The sequence below is a fragment of the Oncorhynchus tshawytscha genome, linkage group LG05, assembly GCF_018296145.1.
Source record: "Oncorhynchus tshawytscha isolate Ot180627B linkage group LG05, Otsh_v2.0, whole genome shotgun sequence".
Classification (NCBI taxonomy): Eukaryota; Metazoa; Chordata; class Actinopteri; order Salmoniformes; family Salmonidae; genus Oncorhynchus; species Oncorhynchus tshawytscha.
In genome coordinates, this window is record NC_056433.1 from 74,183,103 (window position 1) to 74,198,761 (window position 15,659).

At 44.3% G+C, this 15,659-nt stretch overlaps 1 protein-coding gene across 1 annotated transcript in view; it reads right to left on the reverse strand.

Annotated features, from left to right (window-relative positions):
• Nucleotides 1-12: 12 nt before the first annotated feature.
• The window catches only part of LOC112247084, a 50,229-nt gene continuing 34,582 nt past the window's right edge, over nucleotides 13-15,659 (reverse strand). The window contains exons 22-32 of the mRNA XM_042322725.1: nucleotides 15,102-15,362; nucleotides 14,282-14,542; nucleotides 11,495-11,758; nucleotides 5,833-6,093; nucleotides 5,390-5,653; nucleotides 3,699-3,959; nucleotides 3,300-3,563; nucleotides 2,842-3,102; nucleotides 2,248-2,508; nucleotides 172-438; nucleotides 13-32 (exon numbers count right to left, since the gene is read on the reverse strand). Coding sequence (XP_042178659.1) covers nucleotides 13-32; nucleotides 172-438; nucleotides 2,248-2,508; nucleotides 2,842-3,102; nucleotides 3,300-3,563; nucleotides 3,699-3,959; nucleotides 5,390-5,653; nucleotides 5,833-6,093; nucleotides 11,495-11,758; nucleotides 14,282-14,542; nucleotides 15,102-15,362 — 2,645 coding nt within the window. The remainder of the gene's footprint in view (nucleotides 33-171; nucleotides 439-2,247; nucleotides 2,509-2,841; nucleotides 3,103-3,299; nucleotides 3,564-3,698; nucleotides 3,960-5,389; nucleotides 5,654-5,832; nucleotides 6,094-11,494; nucleotides 11,759-14,281; nucleotides 14,543-15,101; nucleotides 15,363-15,659) is intronic.

A 15,659-nucleotide genomic window follows, 5' to 3' on the forward strand; every position in this document is an offset into this window, starting at 1 on the left:
AGTCATATAGGTTCAGTTTTTCAGTGCTTTGCCTACAACATTGATATAAATGGTGAACAAAACAGGCCCTGAAATGGATATTCAGGAAAATGTATGTTTGACTGCAGACTGACAGACTGACCTAAGTATGGTTCCCTCTAGATAGAGGGACTGTGTAGGACTGTGTCCTACCTGCGTGGGTGTCGGTGACATCAGTAGATGGGCTGCTGCATGATCCGTCGGAGGCAGCTACAGTGACATGGTAGATCTGACCACAGCTGAGTGTGGTGACGTTACAGGAGGCTGCTCCACTCAGGGCTTGACAGGTGGTGGAGCTTCCGTCGCTGTCCTGCAGGGTTGCTATGTAGGACTCAGCCCCCGAGCTCTTAGACCACGACACGTGCATGGCGTTGGCTGTACAGTCCATCACAGTGGACACAGTGGCAGGAATGCAGGGTGCTGAAGGGGTAGAGGGATAGACAGGGACATGGTTAGGTTTGAGTTTAGGGTGATACCTCAGGGCTTAGTGTGCGGTGTACTATGCAGTGTATGCGTGTTATATGAGTGTTCACCAATGGGCTGGATTTTTTTACATCGCTGTGAGTGTTTATGAATATCTACAGTTGAAGTCGGAAGTTTAAATACACCTTAGCCAAATACATTTCAACTCAGTTTTTCACAATTCCTGACATTTAATCCTAGTAAAAATTCCCTGTCTTAGGTCAGCTAGGATCACCACTTTATTTAAGAATGTGAAATGTCAGAATAATAGTAGAGAGAATGATTTATTTCAGCTTTTATTTCTTTCATCACATTCCCAGTGGGTCAGAAGTTTACATACACTCAATTAGTATTTGGTTGCATTGCCTTTCAATTGTTAAACTTGGGTCAAACGTTTTGGGTAGCCTTCCACAAGCTTTCCACAATAAGTTGGGAGAATTTTGGCCCATTCCTCTTGACAGAGCTGGTGTAACTGAGTCAGGTTTGTAGGCCTCCTTGCTCGCACACACTTTTTCAGTTCTGCCCACAAATGTTCTATAGTATTGAGGTCAGGGCTTTATGATGGCCACTCCAATACCTTGACTTTGTTGTCCTCAAGCCATTTTGCCACAACTTTGGAATTATGCTTTGGGTCATTGTCCATTTGGAAGACCCATTTGCGACGAAGCTTTAACTTCCTGACTGATGTCTTGCTTCAATATATCCACATAATTGTCCTCCCTCATGATGCCATCTATTTTGTGAAGTGCACCAGTCCCTCCTTCAGCAAAGCACCCCCACAACATGATGCTGCCACCCCCGTGCTTCACGGTTGGGATGGTGTTCTTCGGCTTGCAAGCCTCCCCGTTTCTCCTCCAAACATAATGATGGTCATTATGGCCAAAACATTCTATTTTGTTTCATCGGACCAGAGGATATTTCTCCAAAAAGTACGATCTTTGTCCCCATGTGCAGACGCAAACCGTACTGGCTTTTTTGTGGAGATTTTGGAGCAGTGGCTCCTTCCTTGCTGAGCGGCCTTTCAGGTTATGTCGATATAGGATTAGTTTTACTGTGGATATAGATACCTGTTTCCTCCAGCATCTTTCCAAGGTCCTTTGCTGTTGTTCTGGGATTGATTTGTACTTTTCGCACCAAAGTACATTTATCTCAAGGAGACCGAACGCGTCTCCTTCCGGAGCGGTATGATGGCTGCGTGGTCCCATGATGTTTATACTTGGGTACTATTGTTTGTACAGATGAACGTGGTACCTTCAGGCATTTGGAAATTGCTCCCAAGGATGAACCAGACTTGTGGAGGTCTTGGCTGATTTATTTAGATTTTCCCATGATGTCAAGCAAAGAGGCATTGAGTTTGAATGTAGGCCTTGAAATATATCCACAGGTACACCTCCAATTGGCTCAAATGATGTCAATTAGCCTATCAGAAGCTTCTAAAGCCATGATGTAATTTTCTGGAATTTTCCAAGCTGTTTAAAGGCACAGTCAACTTAGTGTATGTAAACTTCTGACCTACTGGAATTGTGATACAGTGAATTATAAGTGTAATAATGTGTCTGTAAACTATTGTTGGAAAGATTACTTGTGTCATGCACAAAGTAGATGTCCTAACCGACTTGCCAAAACTATAGTTTGTTAACAAGAAATTTGGGGAGTGGTTGAAAAACTAGTTTTAATGACCCCAACCTAAGTGTATGTAGACTTCTGATTTCAACTGTCTGCTTATAAAGTGTCTCTACATTTCCCATATGTGTGTTGTGAGCTCACCTGTCCTGAGCTCCACAGTGTCACTCACAGGGCTGGTGCAGTCACTGTCTCGTGCCACCATGGTGGCGGTGTAGTGCTGGCCGCAGTGCAGGCCGGTGAGATCACAGCGGGTCTCATGGGACATGCATCCTGCAACGTGTCCGTCGGTTCCGGTAGCCTCTACAGAGTAGAGCTGACCCCCACGGCTGGTGTTCCACATCATATTGGCCACATTGCTGCTGCAGCTCAAATTGGCCTGCAGACGCTGGGGTGTGCAGGGTACTGTGGGGAAGAATAGAACTAAAGTCACTTTCATTCAGCAACACTGTAAAGCCATGACTGAGAGATGTTTATAATGGGATCTGGTCTATGGCTTTTGGTGAAGTGTTGAGTGCCCATACTACTTCTTAATATGTACTCTGTCTGTGTCAGATATGTAACTGTTGTGACTACAAAATTATGTTCTAATAGCTCTGACAGTGGAGTGTCTAAATATTTTAGGAGGTGTATTGTCTGTGTTTAATATGTGTGAGATAGATAGACTGGTCCTCAGTTAGTAGGTGTTTTGTCAAGGTCCTCACAAGGATAGAAACGTGTGTGCGTGCGTGTGCGTACCTGTTCTGACAATAGTCCCCATGCTCTCCGAGGTGTTACAGGTGCGTCCCTCAGCTGTTACCACCAGGACGTACGTCTCTCCGCAGGGCAGCTGTGTGATGTCACATCCTGTCCCATCGGTGGTACAGAAGGTGGTCTCTCCGTCTGTGCGCTCCAGGGTGGCCGTGTACATCAGAGCTCCCACGCTGGGGGTCCAGGACACACTCACCGTATGGTTCTCACAACCCACCTTGGTCTGCGTGTCTTGGGGAGGGCAAGGGGCTGGGGGGGATGGGGGACAGAGGTTCAGTGAGGTGCACATACAGTATACACAGGTGGTACAACCAAACACTGCGAAAAATGCCAAAATGCCAACCAAATATAAATGTCACTAGGACAATATACTGCTAATTATACATTTCAGCTACTTCAATATAAATGTTAACAACCCTCATGCATTAAGTACGTCAGTCTCTCACCTGTCTCGGACACCACAGCGTTGCTAGGTGCGCTGGAGCACTGTTGGTCTAAGGCGGTGAGGGTAAAGGTAAAGTGAAGTCCGCAGTGCAGGTCTGGCACAGCGCACGTGTTACTGTTGGTTGAGTTACACTCAAACGTCTGCCCCTGGCTGTCCGTCGCCACGGCAACGTAAAGCTCGGAACCCGCTGACTCCTCCCATACCACCCAGGCGGAATCTGATAGACAGTCCATCTCTACCTCGGTGACGCGGGGTACGCAGGGCACTACAAGGAAAGAGAGAGCAGTGTGTCTGTGTTTATGAGTGTGTCGGGTTCATGAGTATTTATGCAGATGTACAGAAATGTCACTGACATGTAATTACAGACATCTAACTGATTGACTAATTGATTGATCCCTACCTGTCTTGACCAGCTGAGACGGTGTGTTGACACCGACACAGCCGCCATGTGACGGGGTGACAGTCACATTGTACTCTGTGCCACATGACAGGGTGCTGAGGTCACAGCCCATTCCTGTGACGTTGCAGGTATAGTGCTGACCACTGGGACATTCAGCAGTAACTGTGTACAGCACCTCGGCAACGCTGTTTTCCCAGGTTACCGTGACAACGTTGGTGGCACAGTCCACCACGGCACTGACTGCATCTGGAGGGCAGGGAGCTGAGAGGGGGTAGAAGAGAACAGGAGAGAATAGAAGATAAAAGAAGAGAAGAGAGAGGCAGATACACCATATATACAAAAGTATGTGGACACCGCTTCAAATTAGATTTGGCTATTTCAGACACACCCTTGCTGACAGGTGTCTAAATCAAGCACACAGTCATGCAATCTCCATAGACAAACATTGGCAGTAGAATTGCCTTACTGAAGAGCTCAGTGACTTTCAACATGGCACCGTCATAGGATGCCACCTTTCCAACAAGTCAGTTCGTCAAATTTCTGCCCTCCTAGAGCTGCCCCGGTCAACTGTAAGTGCTGTTATTGTGAAGTGGAAACGTCTAGGAGCAACAACGGCTCAGCCGCAAAATGGTAGGCCACACAAGCTCACAGAAAGGGACCGCCGAGTGCTAAAGTGCACACAGTGCATAAAAATTGTCTGTCCTCGGTTGCAACACTCACTACCGAGTTCCAAACTGCCGTCAGAAGCAACAATAGTACAATAACTGTTCGTCGGGAGCTTAGTGAAATGGGTTTCCATGGCCGAGCAGCCACACACAAGCCTAAGATCACCTTGAGCAATGCCAAGCATCAGCTGGAGGGGTGTTAAGCTTGCCACAATTGGACTCTGGAGCAGTGGAAATGCATTCTCTGGAGTGATGAATCACGCTTCCCCATCTGGCAGTCCGACAGACAAATCTCTGTTTGGAGGATGCCAGGAGAACGCTACCTGCCCGAATGCATAGTGCCAACTGTAAAGTTTGGTGGAGAAGGAATAATGGTCTGGGGATGTTTTTCATAGTTTGGGCTAGGCCCCTTAGTTCCAGTGAAGGGAAATCTTAACGCTACAGCATACAAGGACATTCTAGACGATTCTGTGCTTCCAACTTAGTGTCAACAGTTTGGGGAAGGCCCTATCCTGTTTCAGCATGACAATGCCACCGTGCACAAAGCAAGGTCCATACAGAAATGGTTTGTTGAGATCGGTGTGGAAGAACTTGACTGGCCTGCACAAAGCCCCGAACCCCATCGAACACCTTCGGGATGAATTGGAACGCTGACTGCGAGCCTGGCCTAATCGTCCAACATCAGTGCCCGACCTCACTAATGCTCTTGTGGCTGAATGGAGCAAGTCCCTGCAGCAATGTTCCAACATCTAGTGGAAAGATTTCCCAGAAGAGAGGAGACTGTTATAGCAGCAAAGGGGGGGACCAACTCCATGTTAATGCCCATGATTTTGGAATGAGATGTTCGATGAGCAGGTGTCCACATACTTTTAGTCATAGTGAAGAAGGATTATTTTAAGTACTTTGTAATGTATCTCAAGGATACTAATTTCTCTAGTAGTCATCAATATATCCCTGAATGCCACTATTTCTATGTATGGCCAATAAGTATTGACCATGGTGTGTTTCAGTAGAGGTGAATCCTACCTGCTGTGACCTGCTGTGCGGGGCTGTAGGAGCTGTTGCACACATCGTCGTGAGCCACCACCACAACACTGTAGGTCAGACCGCACTGCATTCTGGAAACCACACAGGTGGTCACATTCGTGTCGCACACGGTCAGCAAACCCTCGCTGCTCGTCAGTTCGGCGTGGTAGTGGTTGGGGGTGTAGCCGCTCTGTTGCCAGGTGATAGTGAGGACACCTGATAAGCAGTCCAGGGCATTCTGCACGTCCGTGGGAACACAGGGAGCTGGGAGGCGAGAGAGGAGGGTCAGAGGTCTGTTGAATCCAAAGTTTATTTTAAAGAGCTCGCTCTGTTCCAATAGTATAGCTGTGTTATGATGTGTTCTTAACAGTAAATAGGACAGTAACAAGTGGTGGGGTTTTTCTATCGCAAGATCTAGTCCCAGTCTTCAGAAAAACACATACCAGTATCGACAATGTACATGTTGCTTTTGGCTCCTACACAGCTGTTATCCACTCCAGCAGCGTAGACTTGGTACTTCTGTCCACACAACAGTCCTGAGATATCACATGCTGTTGTGCTGGTGTTACATGACAACCAGTGGCCCTCGTTGCTCACGGCGATAGCCGTGTAGGAGATGGAACCATGTGATGCCGCCCAGGAGACAGAGATGTTGTCAGAGCTGCAAGAGGACTGAACGCTGAGGGCCGTAGGGGGGCAGGGAGCTGAGGAGAGCGGGGAGACGAGGATTAGTCAGTATGGTGTGTGTGAAGGATTTCACGGTCTGAGTTTAGGGATGTAGTTTGCCAGGCCTTTGTGTGCGATTGAGTTGGTCTTTGGATGTACAGTATTGGGTTTTGCATGTACAATACCGTTCAAAAGTTTGGGGTCAGTTAGAAATTAAAATAACATAACATTTATCAGAAATACAATGTAGACATGGTTAATGTTGTAAATGACTATTGTAGCTGGAAACGGCAGATTCTTTATGAAATTTCTACATAGACGTACAGAGGTCCATTATCAGCAACCACTCCTGTGTTCCAGTGGCATGTTTTGTTAGCTAATCAAAGTTTAGCATTTTAAAAGGCTAATTGATCAATTAGAAAACCCTTTTGCAATTATGTTAGCACAGCTGAAAACTGTGGTGCTGATTATAGAAGCAATAAAACTGGCCTTTAGACTAGTTGAGTATCTGGAGCATCATCATGTGTGCGTTTGATTACAGGCTCAAACTTTTTTTTGATATACTCAGAGGACCATTATTAGGATGTTTTAACCACTTCTATATAAATGGTATATTATCAGACACGCAACAAGAAGGTCTGATATAATTATTACTTAAACAGGACCCAAGTGGTATATATAAAGATCCAGTCCATTAAAAAAATTGGAGGCCTCTTACACTTCAGTGTTGTGATGCAAAAATCCTAGCTAAATGCTTGGCACATAGAATTAAAAAGGTATTGTCAGATATTATTCATCCTAATCAGACAGGTGTTTTACATGGACGATACATTGGAAATAATATAAGACAAGTACTGGAAATAGAATAGAATACTATGAAATATCGGGGACACCAGGCCTGGTTTTCATAGCTGATTTTGAAAAGGCTTCTGATAAAGTACAACTGGAGTTTATATATAAACAAATTAGAATATTTCCATTTTGGGGAATCTCTTATCAAATGGGTTAAAGTTATGTATAGTAACACCTAGGTGTAAAATAGTAAATAATGGCTACATCTCAGAAAGTTTTAAACTGTCTAGAGGAGTAAAACAAGGTTGTCCACTATCGGCATATTTATTTATTATTGCCATCGAAATGTTAGCTGTTAAAATTAGATCCAACAATAATTTTAAGGAATTAGAAATCCGTGGCTTAAAAACAGGTGTCATTGTACGCTGATGATTCATGTTTTCTTTTAAAACCACAATTAGAATCCCTCCATGGCCTCATAGAGGATCTAGATAATTTTGCTAACCTCTCTGGATTAAAACCAAATTATGATACGTATTGGATCACAAAAAAATGCACATTTTACATTACCGTGTAGTTTACCAATTCAATGGTCTGACGGGGATGTGGACATAGTCAGTATACAAATCCCAAAAGAAAGAAATGATCTCACTCAAATACATTTTTATATAAATTTAGCAAAAATAGATAAGATCTTGTGCTACCATGGAAAGGAAAATACCTGTCTATTTGTGGAAAAATCACCCATATTAACTTTTTAATCACATCACAATTTACGTATTTGCTTATGGTTTTACCTACACCTAGTGACCTGCTTTTTAAATTATATGAACAAAAAATATTAAATTTTATTTGGAATGACAAGCCAGACAAAATTAAAAGGGCCTACTTATATAACGAATAATAACTCGGAGGGCAGAAATTATTAAATATTAAAGCATTAGACCTCTCACTAAAGGCATAAGTCATACAAAAGTTATACTTAAATCCAAACTGGTTCTCTAGTAAATTAGCAGGAATGTCTCACCCCATGTTCAAGAAGAGCCCTTTTCCCTTTATTCAGATTACAACTGCTCACTTTCAGCAGTTTGAAAAGGAAATCATCTCCAAAATATCGTTATTTTTTAAACAAGCCTTAGAAAGTTGGTTGCAACATATTTTTTTGATGAAATGTTTAAAAAGGTATAATTTTAGTGAATGATATCATAAATAGGACTGGTGGAGTTATGTCACACATGCAGCAAACACAGACATATGGAAATGTCTGCTCTACCCAAAATTACAACCAACTAATTGCAGCATTACCACAAAAATGGAAGAGGCAAGTAGGAAAAAAGTAAGGAACTTGTCTGTCGGCCCTGCATTAAAGAACATAAATGGTTAAAGAAAATTGTGATAAATAAAAATTGTGATAAATAAAAACATTTACCAATTTCATTTTAGGACCAACATTTTTTCGATGTACCCATTCCACGGCACATGGTTTATGAATTGACACGCAAAACAATGCCGGATTCAAAACATCTAATTTTACAATTTAAATTACAATACAAAATTATTGCAAACAATAGAATCTTCCCAGCTCTGCAGATTTTGCTGTGAGGAGGCAGAGTCATTAGATCATTTATTTTGGTACTGTCCATATGTAGCTCGTTTTTGGTCACAGGTCCAGGATTGGCTGAAGAATTGCAACATTTGCCTAGAACTAACGCTGCAGATAGCAATAATGGGTGATTTGAAAAGCCGTAATCAATCAATCAATAATATAATTATTATTTTAGCAAAAATGTTTATCTTTAATTTACAATCTGTATATAGGATCAGAAATATTGGACATCAGAAATAGAGGAAGGACTAAAAACAAACAAAATATAACTATTGTAAAATAGATTGTCTGTAAAATGTGTATAATATAAAACTGAAGGTAGAAGCCTACGTGTTATTGTTTATTAGTTTACTCCAATTGGGGGAGGGGTGGTAGGGTTTACGGGGAATAATAAAGGTATATTCTAAAAAAAGTATATAGGTATGTGTATGTATGTATATATATATGTGTATATGTATGAATGTTTACGTATGCATATGTACAGTTGAAGTCGGAAGTTTACATACAGTTAGGTTGGAGTCATTAAATCTCGTTTTTCAACCAATCCATAAATTTCTTGTTAACAAACTTAGCACTGATGGAGGGCTTGTGCTTTCCTGATGTAACTCGGGTAGTTGTTGTTGCAATCCTGAACCTCTCCCGCAGGTGTGATGTTCAGATGTACCGATCCTGTGCAGGTGTTTTTACATCTTGTCTGCCACTGCGAGGATGTTCAGCTGTCCGTCCTATCTCCCTGTAGACCTGTCTTAGGCGTCTCACAGTACGGACATTGCAATTTATTGCCCTAGCCACATCTGCAGTCCTCATGCCTCTTTGCAGCATGCCTAAGGCATGTCCATGCAGATGAGCAGGGACCCTGGGCATCTTTCTTTTGGGGTTTTTCAGAATCAGTAGAAAGGCCTCTTTAGTGTCCTACGTTTTCATAACTGTGACCTTAATTGCCTACCGTCTGTAAGCTGTTAGTGTCTTAACGACCATTCCACAGGTGCATGTTCATTAACTGTTTGTGGTTCATTGAACAAGCATGGGAAACAGTGTTTAAACCCTTTACAATGAAGATCTGTGAAGTTATTTGGATTTTTACGAATTCTCTTTGAAAGACAGGGTCCTGATAAAGGAATGTTTCTTTTTTTGCTGATTTTATATTTACCAAAAAATATAAGGGGGATTTGAAATGATGCAGACAATTACATTGATGGAAGCCACAATCTTTACACAATATAAAGCTGATTCACCCCTAAAAATAAAGAAAGAAAAACCCTTGAATGAGTAGGTGTGTCCAAACGTTTGACTAGTACTGTAGGTGTGTGTAGATGTTTGACTGGTACTGTAGGTATGTGTAGATGTTTGATTGGTTATGTAGGTGTGTGTAGATGTTTGACTGGTTATGTAGGTGTGTGTAGATGTTTGACTGGTACTGTAGGTGTGTGTAGATGTTTGACTGGTTATGTAGGTATGTGTAGATGTTTGACTGGTACTGTAGGTATGTGTAGATGTCTGACTGGTTATGTAGGTGTGTGTAGATGTTTGACTGGTACTGTAGGTATGTGTAGATGTTTGATTGGTTATGTAGGTGTGTGTAGATGTTTGACTGGTTATGTAGGTGTGTGTAGATGTCTGACTGGTTATGTAGGTATGTGTAGATGTCTGACTGGTTATGTAGGTGTGTGTAGATGTCTGACTGGTTATGTAGGTGTGTGTAGATGTCTGACTGGTTATGTAGGTGTGTGTAGATGTCTGACTGGTTATGTAGGTGTGTGTAGATGTCTGACTGGTTATGTAGGTGTGTGTAGATGTCTGACTGGTTATGTAGGTGTGTGTAGATGTCTGACTGGTTATGTAGGTGTGTGTAGATGTCTGACTGGTTATGTAGGTGTGTGTAGATGTCTGACTGGTTATGTAGGTGTGTGTAGATGTCTGACTGGTTATGTAGGTGTGTGTAGATGTCTGACTGGTTATGTAGGTATGTGTAGATGTCTGACTGGTTATGTAGGTGTGTGTAGATGTCTGACTGGTTATGTAGGTGTGTGTAGATGTCTGACTGGTTATGTAGGTGTGTGTAGATGTTTGACTGGTACTGTAGGTATGTGTAGATGTTTGACTGGTACTGTAGGTGTGTCCAAACGTTTGACTGGTACTGTAGGTGTGTGTAGATGTTTGACTGGTACTGTAGGTATGTGTAGATGTTTGACTGGTACTGTAGGTGTGTCCAAACGTTTGACTGGTACTGTAGGTGTGTGTAGATGTTTGACTGGTACTGTAGGTATGTGTAGATGTTTGACTGGTACTGTAGGTATGTGTAGATGTTTGACTGGTTATGTAGGTGTGTGTAGATGTTTGACTGGTACTGTAGGTGTGTGTAGATGTTTGACTGGTTATGTAGGTGTGTGTAGATGTCTGACTGGTTATGTAGGTGTGTGTAGATGTTTGACTGGTTTATGTAGGTGTATCCAAACGTTTGACTGGTACTGTAGGTGTGTGTAGATGTTTGACTGGTACTGTAGGTATGTGTAGATGTTTGACTGGTTATGTAGGTGTGTGTAGATGTTTGACTGGTACTGTAGGTGTGTGTAGATGTTTGATTGGTTATGTAGGTGTGTGTAGATGTTTGACTGGTACTGTAGGTGTGTGTAGATGTTTGACTGGTTATGTAGGTGTGTGTAGATGTCTGACTGGTTATGTAGGTGTGTGTAGATGTTTGACTGGTACTGTAGGTATGTGTAGATGTTTGACTGGTTATGTAGGTGTGTGTAGATGTTTGACTGGTACTGTAGGTGTGTGTAGATGTTTGACTGGTTATGTAGGTGTGTGTAGATGTCTGACTGGTTATGTAGGTGTGTGTAGATGTTTGACTGGTACTGTAGGTATGTGTAGATGTTTGACTGGTTATGTAGGTGTGTGTAGATGTCTGACTGGTTATGTAGGTGTGTGTAGATGTTTGACTGGTACTGTAGGTATGTGTAGATGTTTGACTGGTACTGTAGGTGTGTGTAGATGTTTGATGGTAGGACTGTTGGTATGATGGTAGAACTGTATTTTACCTGTGTTGACTACGACCCAGTCGCGGGCGGGACTGGGGCAGGTGCGCCCCTCTCCCCTGACACTGACCCTGTACCTCTCTCCACACTGCAGCTTGCTGATATTGCAGCCGGAGCCGGGGCTGGAGCAGGTGAGCTGGTGTTTGATGTCAAAGCCCTCGGCCAAGGCTTTGTAGATCAGAGTGCCGTTACCAGGCGTCCAGGAGATCTGAGCTGTGTTGGTACTGCAGTTCAGGTAGGCCTGCAGGCCAGTGTGGCGGCAGGGTACTGGAGGGAGAGGAGAGAGAGAAACACATTGGTGTGTATATGTTTTGGAGAGAGGTGAGAGGGGGGAAGAGAGAGAGAGAAACGCGTTGGTGTGTATATGTTTTGGAGATAGGTGGGAGGGGGAAGAGAGAGAGAGAAACGCGTTGGTGTGTATATGTTTTGAGAGAGGTGAGAGGGGGAAGAGAGAGAGAGAAACGCGTTGGTGTGTATATGTTTTGGAGAGAGGTGAGAGGGGGAAGAGAGAGAGAGAAACGCGTTGGTGTGTATATGTTTTGGAGAGAGGTGAGAGGGGGAAGAGAGAGAGAGAAACGCGTTGGTGTGTATATGTTTTGGAGAGAGGGGAGAGGGGGAAGAGAGAGAGAGAAACGCGTTGGTGTGTATATGTTTTGGAGATAGGTGGGAGGGGAAGAGAGAGAGAGAGAAACACGTTGGTGTGTATATGTTTTGGAGATAGGTGGGAGGGGGAAGAGAGAGAGAGAAACGCGTTGGTGTGTATATGTTTTGGAGATAGGTGGGGGGGGAAGAGAGAGAGAGAAACACGTTGGTGTGTATATGTTTTGGAGATAGGTGGGAGGGGGAAGAGAGAGAGAAACGCGTTGGTGTGTATATGTTTTGGAGAGAGGTGGGAGGGGGAAGAGAGAGAGAGAAACGCGTTGGTGTGTATATGTTTTGGAGATAGGTGGGAGGGGGAAGAGAGAGAGAGAAACGCGTTGGTGTGTATATGTTTTGGAGATAGGTGGGAGGGGGAAGAGAGAGAGAGAAACACGTTGGTGTGTATATGTTTTGGAGAGAGGTGGGAGGGGGAAGAGAGAGACAGAAACACGTTGGTGTGTATATGTTTTGGAGAGAGGGGAGAGGGGGGAGAGAGAGAGAAACGCGTTGGTGTGTATATGTTTTGGAGATAGGTGGGAGGGGGGGGAGAGAGAGAGAAACGCGTTGGTGTGTATATGTTTTGGAGATAGGTGGGAGGGGGAAGAGAGAGAGAGAAACGCGTTGGTGTGTATATGTTTTGGAGAGAGGTGAGAGGGGGGAAGAGAGAGAGAGAAACGCGTTGGTGTGTATATGTTTTGGAGATAGGTGGGAGGGGGAAGAGAGAGAGAGAAACGCGTTGGTGTGTATATGTTTTGGAGATAGGTGGGAGGGGGAAGAGAGAGAGAGAAACGCGTTGGTGTGTATATGTTTTGGAGAGAGGTGAGAGGGGGAAGAGAGAGAGAGAAACGCGTTGGTGTGTATATGTTTTGGAGAGAGGTGAGAGGGGGAAGAGAGAGAGAGAAACGCGTTGGTGTGTATATGTTTTGGAGATAGGTGGGAGGGGGAAGAGAGAGAGAGAAACGCGTTGGTGTGTATATGTTTTGGAGATAGGTGGGAGGGGGAAGAGAGAGAGAGAAACGCGTTGGTGTGTATATGTTTTGGAGATAGGTGGGAGGGGGAAGAGAGAGAGAGAAACGCGTTGGTGTGTATATGTTTTGGAGATAGGTGGGAGGGGGAAGAGAGAGAGAGAAACGCGTTGGTGTGTATATGTTTTGGAGATAGGTGGGAGGGGGAAGAGAGAGAGAGAAACGCGTTGGTGTGTATATGTTTTGGAGATAGGTGGGAGGGGGAAGAGAGAGAGAGAAACACGTTGGTGTGTATATGTTTTGGAGAGAGGTGAGAGGGGGAAGAGAGAGACAGAAACACGTTGGTGTGTATATGTTTTGGAGAGAGGGGAGAGGGGGAAGAGAGAGAGAAACGCGTTGGTGTGTATATGTTTTGGAGATAGGTGGGAGGGGGAAGAGAGAGAGAGAAACGCGTTGGTGTGTATATGTTTTGGAGATAGGTGGGAGGGGGGAGAGAGAGAGAGAAACGCGTTGGTGTATATATGTTTTGGAGAGAGGTGAGAGGGGGAAGAGAGAGAGAGAAACGCGTTGGTGTGTATATGTTTTGGAGATAGGTGGGAGGGGGGAAGAGAGAGAGAGAAACGCGTTGGTGTGTATATGTTTTGGAGAGAGGTGGGAGGGGGAAGAGAGAGAGAGAAACGCGTTGGTGTGTATATGTTTTGGAGAGAGGTGAGAGGGGGAAAGAGAGAGAGAGAAACACGTTGGTGTGTATATGTTTTGGAGAGAGGTGAGAGGGGGAAAGAGAGAGAGAGAAACACGTTGGTGTGTATATGTTTTGGAGAGAGGTGAGAGGGGGAAAGAGAGAGAGAGAAACACGTTGGTGTGTATATGTTTTGGAGAGAGGTGAGAGGGGGAAGAGAGAGACAGAAACACGTTGGTGTGTATATGTTTTGGAGAGAGGGGAGAGGGGGAAGAGAGAGAGAGAAACACGTTGGTGTGTATATGTTTTGGAGAGAGGTGGGAGGGGGGAAGAGAGAGAGAGAAGTTGACTAGACGGGCTTAGGTAAGCATTGGGTTAATGTTCACAAAACATATTAGTGAATTACAGTGAATGAGGCTTCATAACTGTCTGATAAAAGATTCTTGGTTGGTTGAGCTGAGAGATCGAGATCGTTTTTCAAGGTTATCGGTGTGCTGGCGTACTTACAAGTGGTAGTGGTGATGGACTCACTGGCCAGGCTGACACAGCTGTCGTGGTTAGCCAGCACCACCATAGTGTAGTCCTGTCCACACACCAGATCAAGGAAAGCACAGTTGGTGTCTGAGCTGGTACAGGTGGCATTGTGCCCACCACTGCCTTCTGCATGTACTGTGTAGCCGGTGGCACCACGGGCTGAGTCCCAGGTTACAGACGTGATGCCGGCTTCACAGTCCACAACGGCTGTCAAGTGGGTGGGGACGCAGGGGGCTGGAAGGGGACACAGGGATGTGTTGGATCAGGAGGGTGCATGTGTGTTGGGCTTTAAAGATTCTAACACTATTATATTTAATTAACATCTGTTAATATAAACACTTAGGGGGACAGAGAGGTGAGTGTTGGATCAGGGTGTGTGTTGGGTTTTAATACTGATACAGTGAGAGAATTCTACCCATCCACCCGTCACAGACCTATTGACTTGAATGTAGAAACCCATTCTATAAATTATATTTTTCTGAGCACACTTCCATTATGTGGCCATTGAGTCCATGGCTATGAGGATTAAAGAGGTGTGACAAATGACTGGGAAACCAGAGATGGCTCCATTCCCTACTTAACTAAGATTACACTGTGACATCCAAGGAGAGTAGCCTACATGCTGCTTACACAATATGCTATACAAAATTAAGAATGTTTTCTTATACAAATCTAGAGTCACTACACCTGGAGTCACTACACTGCTGTTAAGTATTTGACACATTTATTTATAGACCCAATAAATGGCGTTCCATAATAAAGTTTCTCTCTACCATATCTGTCTGTGTGTCACCTGTGAGCAGGTTCATGCTGGTGCTGAGTGTGCTCTTGCAGGTGTCAGTGAGGCCCTGTACAGTGACTGTATAGGCCTTTCCACAGCTCAGAGAGCTGAAGGTGCAGTTGGAGCCAGTGCTGTTACAGGAGCTCTTCACTCCCTGCCAGTCCACCGCTGACACCATGTGGATTTGGTCAGGTCCAGCGTTGTCCCACGTCACCTCGGCTACGTTAGTACTGCACTCCAGGCTCACCGCAGGGCTTTCTGGTTTACAGGGAGCTGAGGGGAGAGGAGAGAGGGATGGAAGGATGGAGAGAGGGATGGAAGGATGGAGAAAATAATGGAAGGATGGAGAGAGGGATGGAAGGAGAGAGGGATGGAAGGATGGAGAAAAGAATGGAAGGATGGAGAGAGGGATGGAAGGATGGTGAGAGGACAGGAAGGATGGAGAGAGGGAAGTAAAGATGGAGAGAGGACAGGAGGGGAGAAAAAAGAGTATACATACAGGAACTAAAAGACATTAACTTTATGAAGGTTTAGGGAAAATTTATGAATTCCAGAACTCCATGAGAATTT